At 36.6% G+C, this 18,222-nt stretch overlaps 1 protein-coding gene across 2 annotated transcripts in view; it reads right to left on the bottom strand.

Moving 5' to 3' along the window:
- Positions 1 to 17,576, bottom strand: part of SLC39A12 (solute carrier family 39 member 12) — a 33,982-nt gene extending 16,406 nt beyond the window's left edge. Inside the window, exons 1-7 of one of the 2 annotated variants that reach the window (XM_040591763.1) lie at positions 17,429 to 17,576; positions 15,950 to 16,302; positions 12,660 to 12,941; positions 10,097 to 10,304; positions 7,413 to 7,615; positions 2,827 to 2,998; positions 747 to 919 (exon numbers count right to left, since the gene is read on the bottom strand). In XM_040591763.1, coding sequence (XP_040447697.1) covers positions 747 to 919; positions 2,827 to 2,998; positions 7,413 to 7,615; positions 10,097 to 10,304; positions 12,660 to 12,941; positions 15,950 to 16,219 — 1,308 coding nt within the window. In that variant the 5' untranslated portion in view covers positions 16,220 to 16,302; positions 17,429 to 17,576. Of the gene's footprint in view, positions 1 to 746; positions 920 to 2,826; positions 2,999 to 7,412; positions 7,616 to 10,096; positions 10,305 to 12,659; positions 12,942 to 15,949; positions 16,303 to 17,428 lie in introns of those variants that run through there. The other variant, XM_040591762.1, reaches the window with a different exon arrangement.
- Positions 17,577 to 18,222: the final 646 nt, after the last annotated feature.

The raw sequence follows: 18,222 nt of genomic DNA, 5'->3' as shown, positions 1-18,222 counted from the left end.
ACAATGTTTCTTAAAGAAATGCATTTGTCTGACATTCACTGAGAACTGCCTTCCTTAAACCACTCTCCCAGTTCTGCTTCCACAGATGATGTATTGAGTACAAAGAACATTTTGACCAGAATCTCAAGCAAGGGTGTGAAGCTCTCTTTCAATGACTAACTGAAGTCTAGTCATAACAGTTATGCCATATCAGCGGATACTGAGCCAAAAATAAATGAATAGACAATGGAAAATTTGGTTCTGTCTTACACACTATGCTGTTCTTAAAATTCATGTTATTAATTTAAAAAAAAAAAATCATAGCAACCATTTTATTACAGTTCTAGGCAGCAGGATTAATCAGGTTGATAGCCCCTGGTTCTCTGGAACAATGTGTGGACTGTGGACGCCTCGTACAACCTTTGAAGAATTTATCCTAGAATACTTTACAGAATCTACATCATCAAAGAGTTTAATACACATCTAGAAACCCAGCTTGCACAGGACACATGGGTTTTCTGTAAAGTGTGAAAACAGGAACATTATTTTCTCTGAATTCGTCATTCATTGATTTCTGCTTCTTACTGCTTGGAATCTGAACTACAAAGTGCAAATGTAATTGGAATGCCGGATAGTTCATTCGCAGGTTTCATGCAAAGCTATATTTTTGAACAGAAGACCATCAGTCAGATTTAAATGAAATTTTTCTTTGTGTGTGCGCGTGTATGTGTCAACATTTTGAAAACACAAAAGTGTGTATTACATACCTGAGGAATAAGGTGTAGCAGTGCATCTCCAGAAAGGGTCCCAACAGCCAAACCAACAAACAGCTGTAAGATGAGTGTATAGATTTCTTGACAGGAGTTAAATAAAATGAGGGTTGTACCAAACATAGATCCAATAGTAATAAGTAAAACAGCAACAGTGCTGTAACCGTATTCTGTAGGGAAAAACAAATGAAACAAAACAAGCGCACATCTAATCATTCAGTATTTGTGTTTGAGTATTTGTTTCATATTTGTGTTTGGTTTTGAGGCTGTTTTGCCACCTCTGTGTACAAGCATACAGAGGAGAAGTGATTCATTGTGCCACATAGATTTTTCTAGTCAAGTATGATACGTATGACTGAAAGGGAAGCCTAAAAACCACTCATTTTTCCAGGCTTTACAGGTAATACAGTCTAACGCTTCCAAATTTCAGACCTTAAAGAGCTAAACAGACTGCCACTATGCAGATTTAGAGACACTTGGAGCGGGACAGTGAATGCTGGTCTGAATTTCTTTCCTCTCTTAACAGATTTATGCTTGTTATTCTATGTCCTCACATGCCACACCTGTGTATCTTTACAGTCAACACCACGTTGTTATCCAAATCATGTTCAGTAAACAAACCAAGGTCTAAAACCTGAGATGAATGTAGTCATCTAAATTAGGTTCTAAGCATAAACTTTTCGGTCCAAATAATGTTTATAAATGTGCTGTGGACATACACTCCTTTAGTTACTACATCAGGACCGCCAACCTATTTTTCCCAGGTTACTGGGATTTTTGGAAGTTTACTCTTAATTTTTCAGTTACACACTGCTCACAATTCCAACCTTTTGCACAACATAAATCCTGATTAATCTGTATGAAAGTCTTATGATACATATAAAACACTGTCAAGAAACAGACATAAAGGAATTAATGCCAAAAAGATTCAAAAGCATCACAATGTTTCACACTTCGATAGCACTGCAAGTGCTCAGCACCTCATAAAATTAGACAGTAAATTTCACAGACCACATCCAAATACAAGGGTACAGTAGATATTTATGGAAGGTCAGGACTTGGTGACTTAGCCAAAACAGCACAGACTGTCAGTAAAATAGAACTGAGAATAAAATTAATGAGCCTATGCTCAGGTCAGTAGACCACATAGAGGCCAAACATGAAGTCTTTTGTCTGTCTCAAGATAGCAGAAGTGTTCCTGTGGTCATGGAAACCTTCCTTTTTCTAAAAAGCACAGGGAAAGGGCTGCAGAAAAGGCTCTTATTAATTCCATTCTGTGTTTGAATAGTTCATCTTTTCTCATCTACACAAATCTCTCAGCTTTATGAGATCACCAAAATGTCATTGATAGGGCTCATGGCCTTAGACTTGGTAGAATCTCACTCAACTGTGAATTTGTCATGAACCTTGTCTATGACCTGGATAAGTTCCTTTCCTTCTTTGTCCTTTGATTCCTCATCTGAAAAATGGGCATATCCATGTAGCATAGAAAAGATAAAAGCAGTAAAGACTACAAGGTGTTCAGGTAGAGACAACATAAGAAAGGACTGCTGCCTCATGGGGAGATATAATGTTTCTTCCTATTCTGTGTATTTCTTTCTCCTATAACTATTCTTGGGATATCCACGAGTGTGGATCCTCCATGCCCTTGTCTAACAGGGTTTTTTTTATTCACACTCATAGTTCAATTAATCTGTACACCAGGGAATGATAGCTCAGGTCATTCCCACAAGCTGCTTAATGCATGTAGCTCTAAGTACAGATAGAATTCAGAGATGGAAAATGCTGTTCCATAAAGATTGCTGGCCAGCAAGATGTGGGGAACGCTTACTAGCTCCTAAAAGACCTAGTTATCTAAAGATGGTCATGTAGACCATTGATTTCCCTCGCGTCTCAATATAGTACTATTATAATTTCATAGCATACACATCATATAGAGTGCATAAATTACAGAGCGTATAAATCACATCATGTTTTGGTTGAAGTTTATCAGTGAATGAAATGTCTCCAGAAGGTAAGCCCCTGCTCCCTTTTATCTGAATTTTCACAATATTTTCCTGATAGGAACATAACTCACTTTCCAAAGCTGTTGGTGGAAGCTTCGTCTTCTTGGAGTCAGAAAGTTGACATGAACAGCTTAATAGCTGCTGAATAATAGCTGGACTGATTTGCTTGAAATGGTCCTTAGAAATGGAGGAAGAGCTGTTTTTAAAAAATATCTTCACAAGTTCATTGGCAGAGAAACAAACCTATGTAGAAAAGTATACACAGTTACTGATTAAGTTGCATATACCTGCATTTAATGCTGAGGTTAAACATGGAATCTTAGAAGAACACAGGGTTATACAGCCTAGAAAAAACCCCTTGTTTTCCATGTACTTTTTTCTGGTTAAATTACTTCAATTCCTTCTAATTCTTTTTTGTTTTATCTAGTTACAGCTTGATGCTACTATATATATTTTAGAAAGGACAGCATCTTTGGGATGATGTGGCACAATTTCTATTGAAGCTTGTTAACATTATGAGGATCTGACACAATAACATCTCTAAATATTTTATTGTCATATGTGCTAATAAAATATTTTAATGCTAACACAAATCATATTCTTAGCTATTAATGAAACACCACATTAATAGCAATAATATTGCTATTTATGTATGATACTGCCGGTATCAAGACAGTACTGGAATTTGTCCTTGTGCTGCATCTTTAGTAAGATATGGAACTACGTTGGTTTTTAAAATTCTATTAACAATGACATGGCACTTTAAGGTCAGCAAACTAGATGTTAGATAATCTTTAAACCAAATTTAGACTAATTAATAATTGTATTATTAGAGGTACTTAAGAATTTCAACTACCTTATGTTGTTAGAAACATCTCTTTGTCAAAAAGAGGAACTTCTTGGGATCGTTTATATTTTGAAAAATTTTCATGAATAATTGGTTTTTCATCTCCAGGATGAAACTTCTTGTGAAAACGTGAGCAGTTAGCATTAGAACAGTTCTAGTGGCAATTTCTGTAAGAACTTTTAAAAAGAATTCCAGATCAAATATGCTGTCTTACTTAAAGGAATAAACTTAATTTCCTAATTTCATCTGATTAGCAGAGATTCAATTAGAAAATAAATATTTGTTTCTTTTAAATTAGTATGCACCTGAGAATCAAGGGATTCCTAAATTTTCTTTTTCTAATCACTGAAGCTTAGGTTTCCTTTGAAAGAAACTTACTATTTAAATAAAAAAGTTGTAATTATAAAAAAATTTAAATAACCCAATTAAAAACCAACACCCTCCTGCCTAAGCAAAGTAAAATAGGCCTTGTAGCTCACTACAAAACTGAATGAATTGTGCACTGATACTTTTATTCTGAATACCACATTCAAGTATTCAGGGTAACAGGTGATCTTGCCACCTGGATCTAGTCTGTTCTGCCTCCAAGCAGAAGGGGAGCATGAAGACAATTCAGGAGCTACCGTATTGGAAAAGGCCTTCAGTTTGCCTGTTCTAAGGCACCGTTTTTCATTCTAGAAGTAGGGAACACTAGGTGGTATCAAGTTGGAAGTCTAGCTTGTGGCTGGCTATGAGTAGCATTCCTCACTGGTCAGTATGGGGACTGGTATTATTTAATGCCTTCACCAATGACCCGAGTGATGGTACAGAGTGCACCACATCACATTAATAGACAAAATCCAGCTGGGACAAGTAGTCAATAGGCTGACAGGCATGGCTGCTACTTACAGGGATCTTGACAAGCCAAAGATATGGGCTGACAAGACTTTCATGGAGATGAGCAAAGACAAATTTATTGTGCTTGAAACAGAATAACCTGATGTGTCAATCAATAAAGGCTGGGAAAAACTGACTGGAAGGGAGCTTTACAGAAAAAACCCTCGGAGTCCTGACAGATGACTTAAACGTGAATCACCAGTGTGCCCTTGTGGCAATGACAGTTATCTGCATACTGTGCTGCGTTAGCAAGAGCATAGCCAACAGGTACTGGAAAGATTATTGCCCTCCACTCAAGACATAGGAGTCCACATCTGAACTATGTCCAATTTTATAACCAGCAGTACAAGACAGACACTGGCAAATTGAGGGAAGTCCAATGGAGGGCCACCAAGATGGGTAAGGAACTACAGCACATGATGTGCAGCGAGTGGCTGAGGGATCTGGGTTTGTTCAGTTTGGAGAAGAAAATGTTGAGGGGTATCTTAAGTCTTCAACTATCTGATGAGGATTATAGAGAGTCCCCTCAAAGGTCTACACAAAAGGATAAGAGAAAATAGGTATTAAATGCAGCAGGCAATATTCCAATTTGCTATAATAAAAATCCCATCAAAATGAGGGCAATAAGTCACAGGTACAGGTTTCCCAGAAAGACTGTGGAATCTCTGTCTTTGGAGACATTCAGAATTCAACTGGACACAGCCTTGTGAAGCTTGATCTGACTTTGATGCTGGCCTTGTTTTGAGAAGTAGGATAGACAAGGTGAGGTCCAGGACTACTGTGAACTTACTTTGTGATTTTTTTTATCAGGAATTTTAAATCAAAAAGCAAGATCTCATCTGGAAATTAAACTGTCTGCCCACACATAAAAAACCTTAATTCTTAATGCTTGTTTAGTAAAACATTCTTGTAAGACTTGAGACATGAGGACCTGCATCTTTTCCATTTTTTCCAGTTGCAAGCCCTAGCCTTTTAAGCTTTTTAACATAGGGAGACAGAGTGCTAAGTCTCCATTAGTAAAACAATTACGTGTGTACCCCTGGAGGATGATATGAAGAAACAAGTAAATCTAATTTGCATACTCTTATATGAAAAACCGAATAGATGGATGGATAGGTGATTCTGGTTTCCAAAATCTATGTTTCTTCAATGAGGAATAACAAATTAATACATAGCTATTGTGACATAGTTTAACAGTATTTAATTTTATTGCCTTTATTAGATCATCTGCTACTTGTTTTATATGCATTTTTTTTAAATCAGTAGAGACAATGATGACTTAAAAAGAAAGCAGTGACCTTTCTTCTGTGATAATGTTTCAAAATATAATTCCTACCTAAAAACCAAATTACAGATCTTAACGTAGTTAGCAAACAAGCCATAAACGAGTCAATGCCTCATATGTAGTAGCATCTGTTACTAATGGAGCACAATAGCTATCACATATGTGCAGAAAGCAGGAGACAAAATTAGCAACACAACACCAAAACACAAAGCCTTCTAATGGTATGATATGTCAAAGAAAATCAACATAACTAGAAAGAGGAATGGAATAAAACCAAGAAAATAGGAATTACACAGAAGATAAGTTCTTTACTATCCAGATGTTTCTTTGTGATTTTTTTTTTCATCTATACAGATTATTTGGCTCTCAGTTTGACTCCCAAGCCTCAGATAAATCCCCTGCACACTTACTTTTTGAGTTACAGTCAGTTTCAGAAGTTCAAGAAATCAAAACCCGTGTTTTATAAGTTATTCTACTGCTAGAGAACAACTTTACTTCTTGCACAGATAATACCACTACTGATTTCTGTCTTTCATAATTTAATATTAATGTGAAACACATTTAAAATGACCTTCATTTAAATTTATTTTGAGATCCCATTAAATGCTGATTAGCATTGTTCTCTTTTGTGGTCAGCTGGAAAGAAATAAATGTATTGGTAGAGTATGTAGTCCAAATGCAATAAAATTACACAGTTAAATATATATCAGAATGGCATTTAACCAGAAGCCATTTGTCTCCACATCACAAAGTGACCACACAGCAAAAGTCAATTATGCATTGCTTATTCTCCTAAATGGAGAAGTAACATTGTCTTTAGATTAACTTAAATTTTAAAGTACTGAAAATTACAGAAACTTATTCTTTGAAGTATATATTTCAAATGTAGATATTAAATTATATACAAAGTATATACTTTGAAGTCTCCTTTTTTGTCTAGGGAATGTCTTCCAGGCTAAAGGATGGAAGTCAGTTATCGTCTTAATCACTGTTATAAACAAAATTAATTTATTTTCATATATTTAGGATAACGATAAAATCACCTGCAATGACCTGCTGCCCTTCAAAGCCCTCAAAGAGAATACCAGGTAGTAGCTAAAGTTCTGACTTACAGACTCTGTACTTTATAAAGGAGGCTTCTGGATCCCATAGATGGCTACTAAAAGTGTTTGGAAATGCCTAATTTTCAGTTTACAAAGCCTGTTGAACACAACTTACACAGAAATCTTAAATTTACTTTTTTTTTTTTTTTCCTTAGTATAGAACCACCTTTCTTTCTACAAGGTCACATAAGGAGCCCTAGAAGTTCTGTAACATAAAACCACAAGAAATCTCCAATAAATGTGTGAAAACATTGAAGTTATGGTACTACAGTCCTCTGTGTCTTGAAGAAACACCTGATTTCACATAACACCATTCTGTTAGCCCCTCCCATCTACTTTAACCACACATTCAACACCCATAAAGTTCTTCCCCCAATTAATATTTAAACAAATATAACTATAAAAAGATATTTTTAATGAGTACCTGCATGACTTCTTGAAACCAATAGATTTTATCTCAGAAATAATGTAGTGTTTGCAAACCAATTTCAACATTTATCACTAAAATTCTATGAGCAATACTATAATACCAAAAAATAAATTAACCTGTTCCCAATCTGTGTTCCTTTCATAATCTTCAAAATAACCTTTCAGATAGTTTCCTTTCGTATGGTTTCCTTTGACTGGAATATTTCTGGTCCCAATACCTCTGATTGCCATGCTATAATGTCTTCTTTTGTGACTGTGGAATTGCCCGTTTACAGTGCAGGTCTTTCTGGCTGTAAGCACATTTAGTAGTTGTTCTAGTTCTAGTAATTCATTAGAAAACAGATACGTTACCATGGGAAAATACACATTTGAAAAGACAAAATTTTAACAATTACTTTTGGGTTTATTAGTTTTAACATTAACTCAACTCCTCATTTTAACACTTTTTTCGCTATTTAGTCTCATACTGTAGGTAATTTCTGCTTACCACTTCTAGAAGTTCAAGACACCTATATAGTCAGCCTTTCCTTCTTTACAGTACCACACTCACATGTTTTGCCTATGACTCTCTCAGAGGAGAACGGATGTGTTGTGACTGAAAGGCAATGCATCTTCCATTTAATCATCAGTCTCTGCCAGTTATCTACAAATTACTGCTAAATAGCTTCACCATTCTTCAATTTTTCCCATGTAAATGGAATATCATGCTAAGGCGCCATGGCCAGGTATTCAGATAGTCCAGAAAGACCAGGAAAACAAGTCCTCTATAGGGTGCCTTGAAAGCAATGTTCAAGATGCTATGCTGCCTATTGCACTTCAGAAGCTAAACACTGGGCAGTGGATTTTCTTTCTCCTTTGGTAAATCTGGAAGCATGCCTGTTTACAGTAGGCAGTAGGAAGCAGAATGCCAGGATCCCTAATCCAAATCTCAGACATTACAGGGATGCATCCCATGACATAGCTTGAGGGCAATGTGTGTGCCTGTTGATGAAATGCCTGGTTCATGAGGAGGCATGCTCTGTCCTACCTTACCAAGCACCTTCCCTCACCCCTGCATTTTCAAGAGGAAGCCATAGTGGTAATTTTCTATAAACCTGAGTTTGTCCATTGGAAACAAAAGCAGTCCAGAAATTAATTTCAAAGGAATTTAGATCAATGAGGTTAAGAAAGTTTCCATGTGATAATCCTTTAATGTTGTTATTCAGAAAAATAAAATGGTATAATCTTAATAGTAAATCTTACAAAAAGGCTTGTGATTGTCTGCCTTCTTTGTCTTGTGCAAACAGACCTGAACAGAGCTGAAGCCATATTTGTTTTGTAAATGTAGTCAACTCTAATCATCTTTTTTTCCACACTGCCAGTTCCTTTCTCTTTCCTGCAGTTACTATTAAGAATTTAAATAAATTTATAGGGACACTTGAATTAGCTTAGGCTTAAAATATACTTACACTGTAACAAACTGGTTAAGAATTTATTTTTTTTTTTTTTATTCTCTGAATGACTCCCTAACTCCACCAACCCTTGGAACTGTTTCACTGGGGGCTTGGATTTCACCATATGCAGCTATTTAGTAGCACTGTGCCCAGATGGCTCCATCCATTCTTGCGAGTCAATTATTTTAGAAGATCTGGCTCAGCAATTTTAAAGGAAGGGTTTTGCTGCAAAACCAGTTATGCAAGTACAATCTGTGCAAGTTCAGGGCTGAGGATGTTGTTCTTTTTAAAATTATTTCTTTCTGTGGTTCAGTGTACCTCTGTGTAACCTAAAAGTGGTAAAAATGTTTTAACCTGTGCTTAATTCAACTTCTTTCTAACCCATACTTAATGTAACTTTTTAAAGGTGCTTTGAAAAGATTGCAAAGTGTTGCTATTAGCGGCTACCGCAAACATGGGAAAGTAGATGCCTTATAATATCCTTCTAAATCCATAGTGGGCCCCTCAGTCGATGGTTTAGCTTCTTAAGTTGCTAAGCATGCAGAATCTTTTACAGAACCCAACAGCAGCTTCTGAGAGCTCAACACACGTGTCTTCTTTTCTTTATATATATATTTTTTGGACCACTCTGAACTCTCCTGTACTTCTATTTATTTATGGTTAAGTAACATTTCTGGTATGTCTAGTAACAAAGCTCTTGATGAAAATAAACTTTACATATTCCAGGCTTGCTTACTGGGTACTAAAATCAGAAGGTGGGTAGGGAAGCACAAACCATAAAAGTGTTTTTAGGTACAGCAGGCAGATACCAGAGAACATTTGGCCAAAACAGAGTGGCCTGTATCTATTTCATCTCTTCTGGGGGTATGTCTACACTGAGGTGTGAGTGACTGAAGTGTCTAATTTGGCTTCCATACATGAATTATCCCATCTACCCCTAAATAAGTCTTGCAATGTATAAAATTCTGCATAAAGAAGCAATGTAAACGAGGCCCAAAGTTCTGCATAAAGAAGCAATGTAAATGAGGCCCCAGTGAACTCTGCCCTCACACCTAGATTGACACTCTCAGACCTCTCTTGGGTAGTCCAGACCATGCTGAGTGATTAAGTAATAAATTAATGTGACTGTACACATTCAAAAATCTCAGTAACAATTTGTTTTATACCTCTCAGAGAATTATCAAAATAAGGAGTTTATTTTCCAACCTCATTTTTAAATTTAGAAGAGACTACTTAACAACGTTAAAATGAAATGGCATTTAAATAGAAAATTAAGTTTAAAAAGTCTTTTAGACATTTAAATTATTAGGCATAGTTTACATCAATTGTGTGTTGCAAAAGGCAACTAGAGATGAATAAAGAGCTTACCTGACACTTGGAGCTCAGTGGTACTGTTTAGAGAACTGAAAATATATTTTATAAAGAATTCTGGAGAGGGCAAACTTGCTTTCCCCATACAGACTCCTTGGAGAGCAAGAGTAATGATTAAAGCAGCCAGGCGTGGAAGAGTGTTTTCATCAGCACCATCTCTGTTCATTATATCAGCATTTTTCTCCAGAGTACTCAAATCAACACACTGAAATCAGGAGAAAACAGCATGAAGACAGCCCTGGTCACCTCCATTTAAATAATCAGACTGACAGGAGGACAAACTGGAGAGCACACTTTCACAGACAGCCAGAATATGAAAAAATACTAAGATTAAAGTTGCAATTGACAGCAGGACAGCAAATGCAAACCAGAGGACATTTTCAGGAGAACGGGCATAGAATAAAAAAGCCTGAAATTTTATGAATGTCCAACAGGGAAGAATTAGAGTTCTTCATTCAGGTTCTTTTTGCATAGTGTTATTTTCATGCTGTTTCTATTATTCCTGTGTCCTTTCCAATTGCATCTACACGTACTTCCAGAAAATGGCAGAAAAGGGAGGAATTTTTGTTAAGGCACAAGAAATGAACTCAGATAATACAGACTAGCCTCTGTACCTCAGACTTCAGAAAGAATTGCCTTACTGTTTTCAGTTCCCAATCTATTAAATGGAATAAATAATCTGTTATGGGGCAGTTATCTGGGGACAATATGGAAAGATATAACTGCAGATAAAGGGTTATTTCCCTGCTGGGTGACCAGTCATGAGCTAGACAGTCATGTACACCCATGCGTGTGGATGTGTGCAGGTCTGAAGTGAGGAAGGAGGGTACAGCTCTCCCAGTTAGGTGGAAACTTATCCCTATCTTTTTCTATTTCTTTCCTGTGTATCTTCACAATAAACAGTTGCAGTTTGAGAGAGAAAAAAAAAAAAAAAGGCAAAAATTATCTATGTTCATTTGTCTCTTACCCATATTGCCTAAACTTAAAAGTCAACTAGATAAGCCAGTATAGTAAGAATTTATTTTACGTATATTCATATCTCTCTCTATATATATGCCTTAACACTGCAGAGAGGAGGCTGGCATTTATTTTCCTGTCCATTCATTACACATTTAAATTTCCACAACACAAAATTTCATCACTCATTTCAAATAATATATTAGGTGCTATGACTGAGGTTTTAATAAAAAGCCCCCTCTTTTCCCTCATGTCAATGAGTGGTGAAGTCTGTTACTGAACAGGCTTGACAAGTGATTATATTGCTAACAGAAACAAACAGACCACACAGTAAAGCACTTTATGGATTGCTATTCTATCTTGACACGCCAAATACCCACCAATGCCTCTTTACAGTTGCCCAGATACCATTGGAGTTCTTGGAAATCAGCACGTTCACCAAGACTCAGAACCAAAAGTACTGGTCAATGAATAATTTATGATGGGAAACTGTTACACAAAGAACACAGAAGGAGGAACTAGAGGCCCTCAACATTGTGCTGCACAGCCAGGACTCCAAGCCATCTTCTGTTTTTGTAGGAAATGCTCCTATAGTATAGTGTAAATTAAAATCAATGAAATTACTTTTCTTTTGAAAAAGCCAAATTCAAACTTTGCAATAAACCAAATTTAACTGTGTGTTATGAATAGATCTAAGGGGCTTCTCACAGGATGTCAACCTGTACTTTAGGAGTTATCAAATCTGGCAAAATTTCTTTCATCGCCCATTACAAGTAAAACAGTTCTTTAGATTATGAACTCTAGAACATTGTTTTATTATTTTATAGACCCTACTTGAGATAAGGAATAACAAACAGTGATGAGAAAACTCACTGCATGTTTCCTGACTTAAAAAGGATATTTTTAGCTGAATATACTCAATATGCTGCTTTTTTTTCTTTCTTTTCATTTTTTTAACTTTAAATTTAAGCTTATCTGTATCAGTCTTCTTACAAGGCACATTAATACTGGTAGATAATTAGTCACAAATGTATGTGTCCCATCTGAAGGAAACCATCATATCTTTGGACAGATTCCTTACTCCATACTGCTTTGGATGGACATGGAAGTGCAGGGCCTGGCAAGGATTTAATTGTGATTAAATGATTCATCATTTCTGTTATACAGCCAGATTAGTTTTGGAGCTGTTCTGCTTTATATCATTTAAATACAATCACTGCTAATAAATACAAAACATGAGAAAGTATTTTCTGTCCTTGAAACCACATGCGAGACCTTGCAGCTACATTGCTATGCTCTTTTCCATCTCCCCTAAGCAGGGCAACTTCATCTAAATCATGTTTCGGGAATGGTCCCCAATATGCACTCTCTCCCTAGCCACATCTTAGCAGATTTTGGAAACGCTAGGTAACACATGCCAAAAGCAGGTCAAGAAGGCTAGTATTAAATAGCATGTACGACAAAAGACCAATGTTCAGCCTGTGCTCTCACACTGTTATTTACCAGTTTTTTGGAAGGCCACGATACTGACACAATTTCTGAACTAGCTTAAAGGCATTATATCAGTAATAAATATGAAGTTATTTTTACTCATTTTTTTTACCTCAGTTTCAGAAGTTTTAAAATGTTGCCTTACTGCAGCCAAAATATCTTCAGTTTCATTTCGTGAAAAATAGTAACAATCTTCATCATGTCTTAAACTAAGCATACTCTGCAGATAAAATTTATAGTCCTTATTATTCAAGCTGAATTTTGAAGAACACATATCTCTACGATGAAGAACATAGTAGAGAAGAATAAGAGAAATTCTTTCAAAAACTTCTTCGCTGAGATGGTCTTCTAAACCTCCACCAGCTATTAGTAACAAAGCATCTGGTTCAAGGCACTGTGAAAAAAACAAAAATAAATGGAAATAGAACTGAAGTAACACATTCCCAGTCACGTGCAAATATAATTGGAGAGAACAGAAGAATTCAACTCTATCATTTAAGGGATCAAACCTAAGCCTAGAAAGATGCAGGCTGATGGAATGGCAGCAGGAGGGCGCAGGTAATCCATTGCAGTTCTATTGCTGCAAGATCACCCACTGTGTTTTCCAGAGCCCCTTCTTTTTTGTAACAGATGTCAAGTATCCAAGGGATTTAAGATTTCCTACAAAACAGGACTATCTCTGATCAGTCATTGTAGTGGAAGACTTTCACTTCTCTATCATCAACAGATTATATTTCTGGTTATAGATATATTAGATAAAGGCTAGGGCTTTTCATATTGCCACCTGTGCATTCTATATGTGTTTATAATAAGATAAACACAGTATCTGGAATGTAATTAATTCAAGGTACGTAAACAGAAGTTACATTCTGCTCAATGCACTGTTAAGAAACTTATTTGACCCTGAAATTATACAGCTATTTCTATTTTTTCCTCAATGCATTCTGTTAACTGGAACAGTTTGGTCCAGCGCAGAGAGCCTGCACAAGGTCTCAACACCATTTAGTTCTCTGTTGCAGTTACAATCAAAACTAGTAGGCCGCAACAAGGCTTTACCATCAGCCAGATTCTACTGTCCATGCTCTTTCGCCTTCCTCCAGAGGCCAGACCAAACTACTCCTCCATCCAGCCACCTCTCCCACACTCCTCAGTGCCATTTAACTACTTAGCAGGACGAGCTACAGCTGCACATCATCCATGTCAACCAACCCACTGCCTCTCAGGCAAGGCCACAGCTGCATGTTATCAATGCTGATCAACCCACTGCCTTCATTCCTCTACAGTTCTCCAAATGCATTTCAGAAGGACTGAAGTGATATTCTAACCCTGGGCAGGATTTCTATCTGAGCAAGGATTTTTAATACATATCTGTGTGTGTATATATATAATTCCCTCCATTTTTCTTGATACAAACACACTTTCCAGAAACTTTTGCCAGCTGAAGCAAAACTTAGTTTTAAAATTAGACCAGAAGACTAGTAGACTTCTATATCAGGCTATGGGAAATAAGGTACTGAATTCCAGAACAAAGTTAGAAGTTAGTTTTCTGACCACTGCAAGAAATATATGACTTTTTGTGTGCTTAGGTGATAAAGAAGTGTCAGATGCCATTCAATAGCTGCCAGCCCATTCTCAAAGAGTCTTTGGGCCAGTATGTAACAACAAACCCAAAAAGGGTCTATAAAAGTGTTAAACTTCACTGCTTTTAAATACCTATTGGAGTTACGATTAAAAATAATTTTTAAAAAATTTAAAACCAAAGTCATGTGGTATGACTGGAATCTTGGATTTGGAAAGTAAAATGGAGTTTGAAATTAATTAGTTATTCCTAACAAGTACAGGAAAGAAAATGCCAGTCTAAGGCAGGGCTTTCTGTTTCAAGTTTTGACGGTCTTGAAGGATAGCGCTTCTCGCACAGTTTTTGCTACCTTGTCTAACCAAATCTTGTTAAACCACCTTGGAAGATTTCAGCACAGTGCCGTGTGGGCTGCGTGTGACTGCAGATGCTGTCTGTCTCTCGCAGATTTTCTACAGAGTGGCACTGGCAGTGCAGGATGTGTGCAGTGTTACTGACACAGCCAGCACTGAGCAGTACTGGAAATGGTGAAAGTTCTGACATTCTTCCCACAGGACATTTCCAAGATGAAGCCTAAACAGAGTGGAAGTCCTGACCAAAGTGAGCCACAGCTAAGCCTCACTTAGATTTCTTCCATTCAATGACATGGTGGGCATGCTCTCCATGAATACACGCCTGGTTTATGAAGTTTAGGACTCTATACCCATTACTGTTTAAAACATTCTCTGCTTTTGATCTGGTACATATCCATTGCCCATACATGCAAAGAGAAAAACTGTACAATCTCCCTCATAAAAATTACCCATTTAGGGACTAACAGGCACCTACATTATTTATACATGAAAATTTCACATTGGGGCTCATATGAAAAATGTGAGCACTTGCAGAAAGGGCCAGTTAAGTGAGTAGCCGTCTACTGCACCAGAGAAAAAGGCTTGGCAGATTGCGAAGAGTAGTACATGCCTTTATGACCATCCTCATAATTCTGACAAAAAAGCAACACTCTGCTGTATGTAGGTCACTGAACAATGCCAGGGCTAGAGTAATGTTAATCAAAGCCAAGAATGACCAAGCCCTTTGTAGTTCCTTCCAGCTAAATTGCTCACTTACCACTGTCTCCATCCTTCCAGGACCTACAGTCTTTACACTTGCTCCTTTCTTTGTCAAATCAGGAATCAGTTCTGAAAATATTCTCAACTCAGCTAGACACCTAAACCTTCTGTAAAGTTTTAACCTGGACTATTCCTAGTTTCGATTTAGATTTGTAGATTCATTGTTCTGCCTTTGATTTTCCTTGACCTGAACCACTTATCAAAATCCTCTCTTAAATCTTGAATATTTCAGTGAAGTGGCACAGAAATCTGAGACAATCTTTTCTGGGTTTTATTTTTATATACTAAAATCCAGAACAAAAAAACCCATAAAGTGGCAGAACTGGTCCCAGATTTTTACCTATATCTTTCCACAGTGGAAATCTTCTGTGACCCAAATTCAAGCCCATGCTTTTATAGTTAGATCAGGGTAAAGTAGAAGAATCTTTGTTGAAAACTAAATACTTGACAACTTTTAAAGGACAATTATTAGCGTTATGCAACTGAAGCATGGTGCTTTTAAGGAATGCCTGCCATGTTTGGAATGTCTCTTCATGAGCTCAAACAAATATTAATAATTCAGAATGAAATTATTAAAGCAGGGATAATTTTTTGCTCAACAACAAACCCTTTACATGTTTAGGTTCCTTATTCAGGAGAGTAACACTCTAATAGATAATTTTAGAACTCACTGACGATCCTGTAAAGATATTCTTCATTAATTGAAGCACTAACCAGATTACAGTCCTCTTGCATGCCATAAATCCGCTGTGGGCACTCAGTTCTCTCCAGTAACATTTTGACCAGTTCTCGTGAGTGGTTCATGTGGAGCTCAGTGTTGTCAGCTGAAAGAATGCGTAAAACTTCCATCAGATAGCCTTGGCTGGGAGCATAGCTGCCATCCTGCCCATGCTCTTCCCCAGGCTGTCCTTCAGCAATGAGCACGCTGAATATGAAAGCGGAACATACCACCCCAAGAGCTGGATGCTTGGTCAGAAAACACATCTCCTCTTCCTGCAGTGCGTGATCTGCACTGAATGTTGGATTGTTGTTTGCACTTCACAGCTTAAACTTGAAACCTGAGGAATCTAAATGGTAAAGGGGAAAAAAACCCACCCAACCCTTTAATTAGTGTGAATGCAATATGTTTGAAAGGATTTATTAATTGGTCAGCTAAGCTGATTTGCAGTGACAAGCTGTTTTTGAACAACAGGGAGCCTGTAAGGGCTTTGCAGCCCAGAACAGCAGGAAACTAAGACAAGCATGGCCTTAAAACTTCTGTAGAATTACCAAGAACAAGTTGACTCAAAGTGCCCTTCCCTCCTCATAAAAGTGTATAGCTTTCATTTAACATGTTATTGCATTCACTAATCATCCTTTTCAGTAAGAACAGGAAAATACCATAGCTTTCACTTTCTTTCCATTATGAAACAGGTTTTTAGTAGCAAAAATAGCTGTAAATAAAGATTACTAGTCTGATTCTGATATGAATGTGCAATAATTATATTATACAGCAATGATACAGAGCAGGTTTTATTTTCAAAACATTTTACCAACGTCACCAAACTCCAGCTATACAACACAAGAATGCAAAAAATGTACTTAAAAATGAGTGATATTTTATGATCAGACAAGACTGAAGAGTTACAAAACAGGTCATAATTTCATTCACAGAACTCAGTGAATATGCAAGACAAACATACCAGAAGCAACAAGTTTAACTCATTACTTCTCAATGCAAGACATTTTGTACTGTAAATCTTGACATTTTGTCAATATCCTCCCTAACACAACATCGCCTCTGCTTTAGCAATAATCTATCTCAATATCAAAGCACAAGAAACATAAGAGTTTCACTTCTGTTTTCCACAAAGAGGTTTTAATTTTATTGATGGGCAGATGCTAGCAGGAACATACATTTTCAGATATAATGCATATGTTAAACAGCCACACATAAGTTCAGCTTCTTTTAATTGCAGTACAATTTTAATTGCAATAATTGCATGTGTGTCTTACTCTAAACAAAACTCCGCTAATAAAGTATTTAAAATAAAAAAGAACTGCTGAATTCAAATAGGCATTCACTCAGATGAAGGTTAGTATGTTTTTAGGTGTTAGAAAATCTTTGGTGTTTAGATATATTTTACTGTTAGCAGTTAGGAATATGTACCATTGTTATGAGGATGTACTTATTTCTAAACATTATTTTCTTACCTTCTGAAGGGAAAAAAGAATGCTTGTGTATCTAGCTTTGTGGCCTTCTGAATCCTCGGAAGTATTTAGCTGCTGGAAGTCCAATGTTTTTAAAATTCCTTGATGGTGCTCTGGAAGCTGGAGAGGATTAGTTTATTGCTGCCTTGAAAAGTTTTCAGTTGCTATGGAGAGAGCTGCTTTTAAGGTAACAATGGAGGTGGATAGGAATTAGTACATGTTCTTCTTGGCAAGTTCTAAGCATCACGTTATTGAATGTATTTCACATATTTTAGCAGTTATTTTATGTAAACAGTCTCTACTGTATTTTAGCAGTGCAAGATGTATAAATTCTATTGAAGAATGTATTTTATTATGATGGATAATACATATAGGCACTCTGTTTTCTACATTACTACATTATCTGATCAATTCTATAGCAAACCTGAACTTTTTTCATCAAAACATTACTTCTTTTTGCAGATATGAGAACAGAATAGAAACAGAAATCCTTTAAAGCACCTCCATAGAAAAATGGCATTTTTCTTTGTGAAACAGTCCATAGAGAACAGGCTCTTTCATCCCCACTTATTTTGTGCCACATTTGCACCAATTAAAAAAGCTGGGATAGCTCAGACTGCGGTGAAAAAAGTTTTCTTCCACCCACTCAGATTTTCCAGAGTGATGCTGTTACAAAGTCGACATTTACATTATCACAGCAATACAATATTATTGCACTAGAAATCAGTGAAAACTGTCACGACTGACAGATTTCCACAGTGACATGTACACCAGTCACATATATCATTCTCCCACTT

This window comes from Falco naumanni, chromosome 4, assembly GCF_017639655.2.
Source record: "Falco naumanni isolate bFalNau1 chromosome 4, bFalNau1.pat, whole genome shotgun sequence".
Lineage (NCBI taxonomy): Eukaryota > Metazoa > Chordata > Aves > Falconiformes > Falconidae > Falco > Falco naumanni.
The sequence above is the reverse complement of the archived record's forward strand: the minus strand, read 5'-3'. Positions and strand labels throughout refer to the sequence as shown.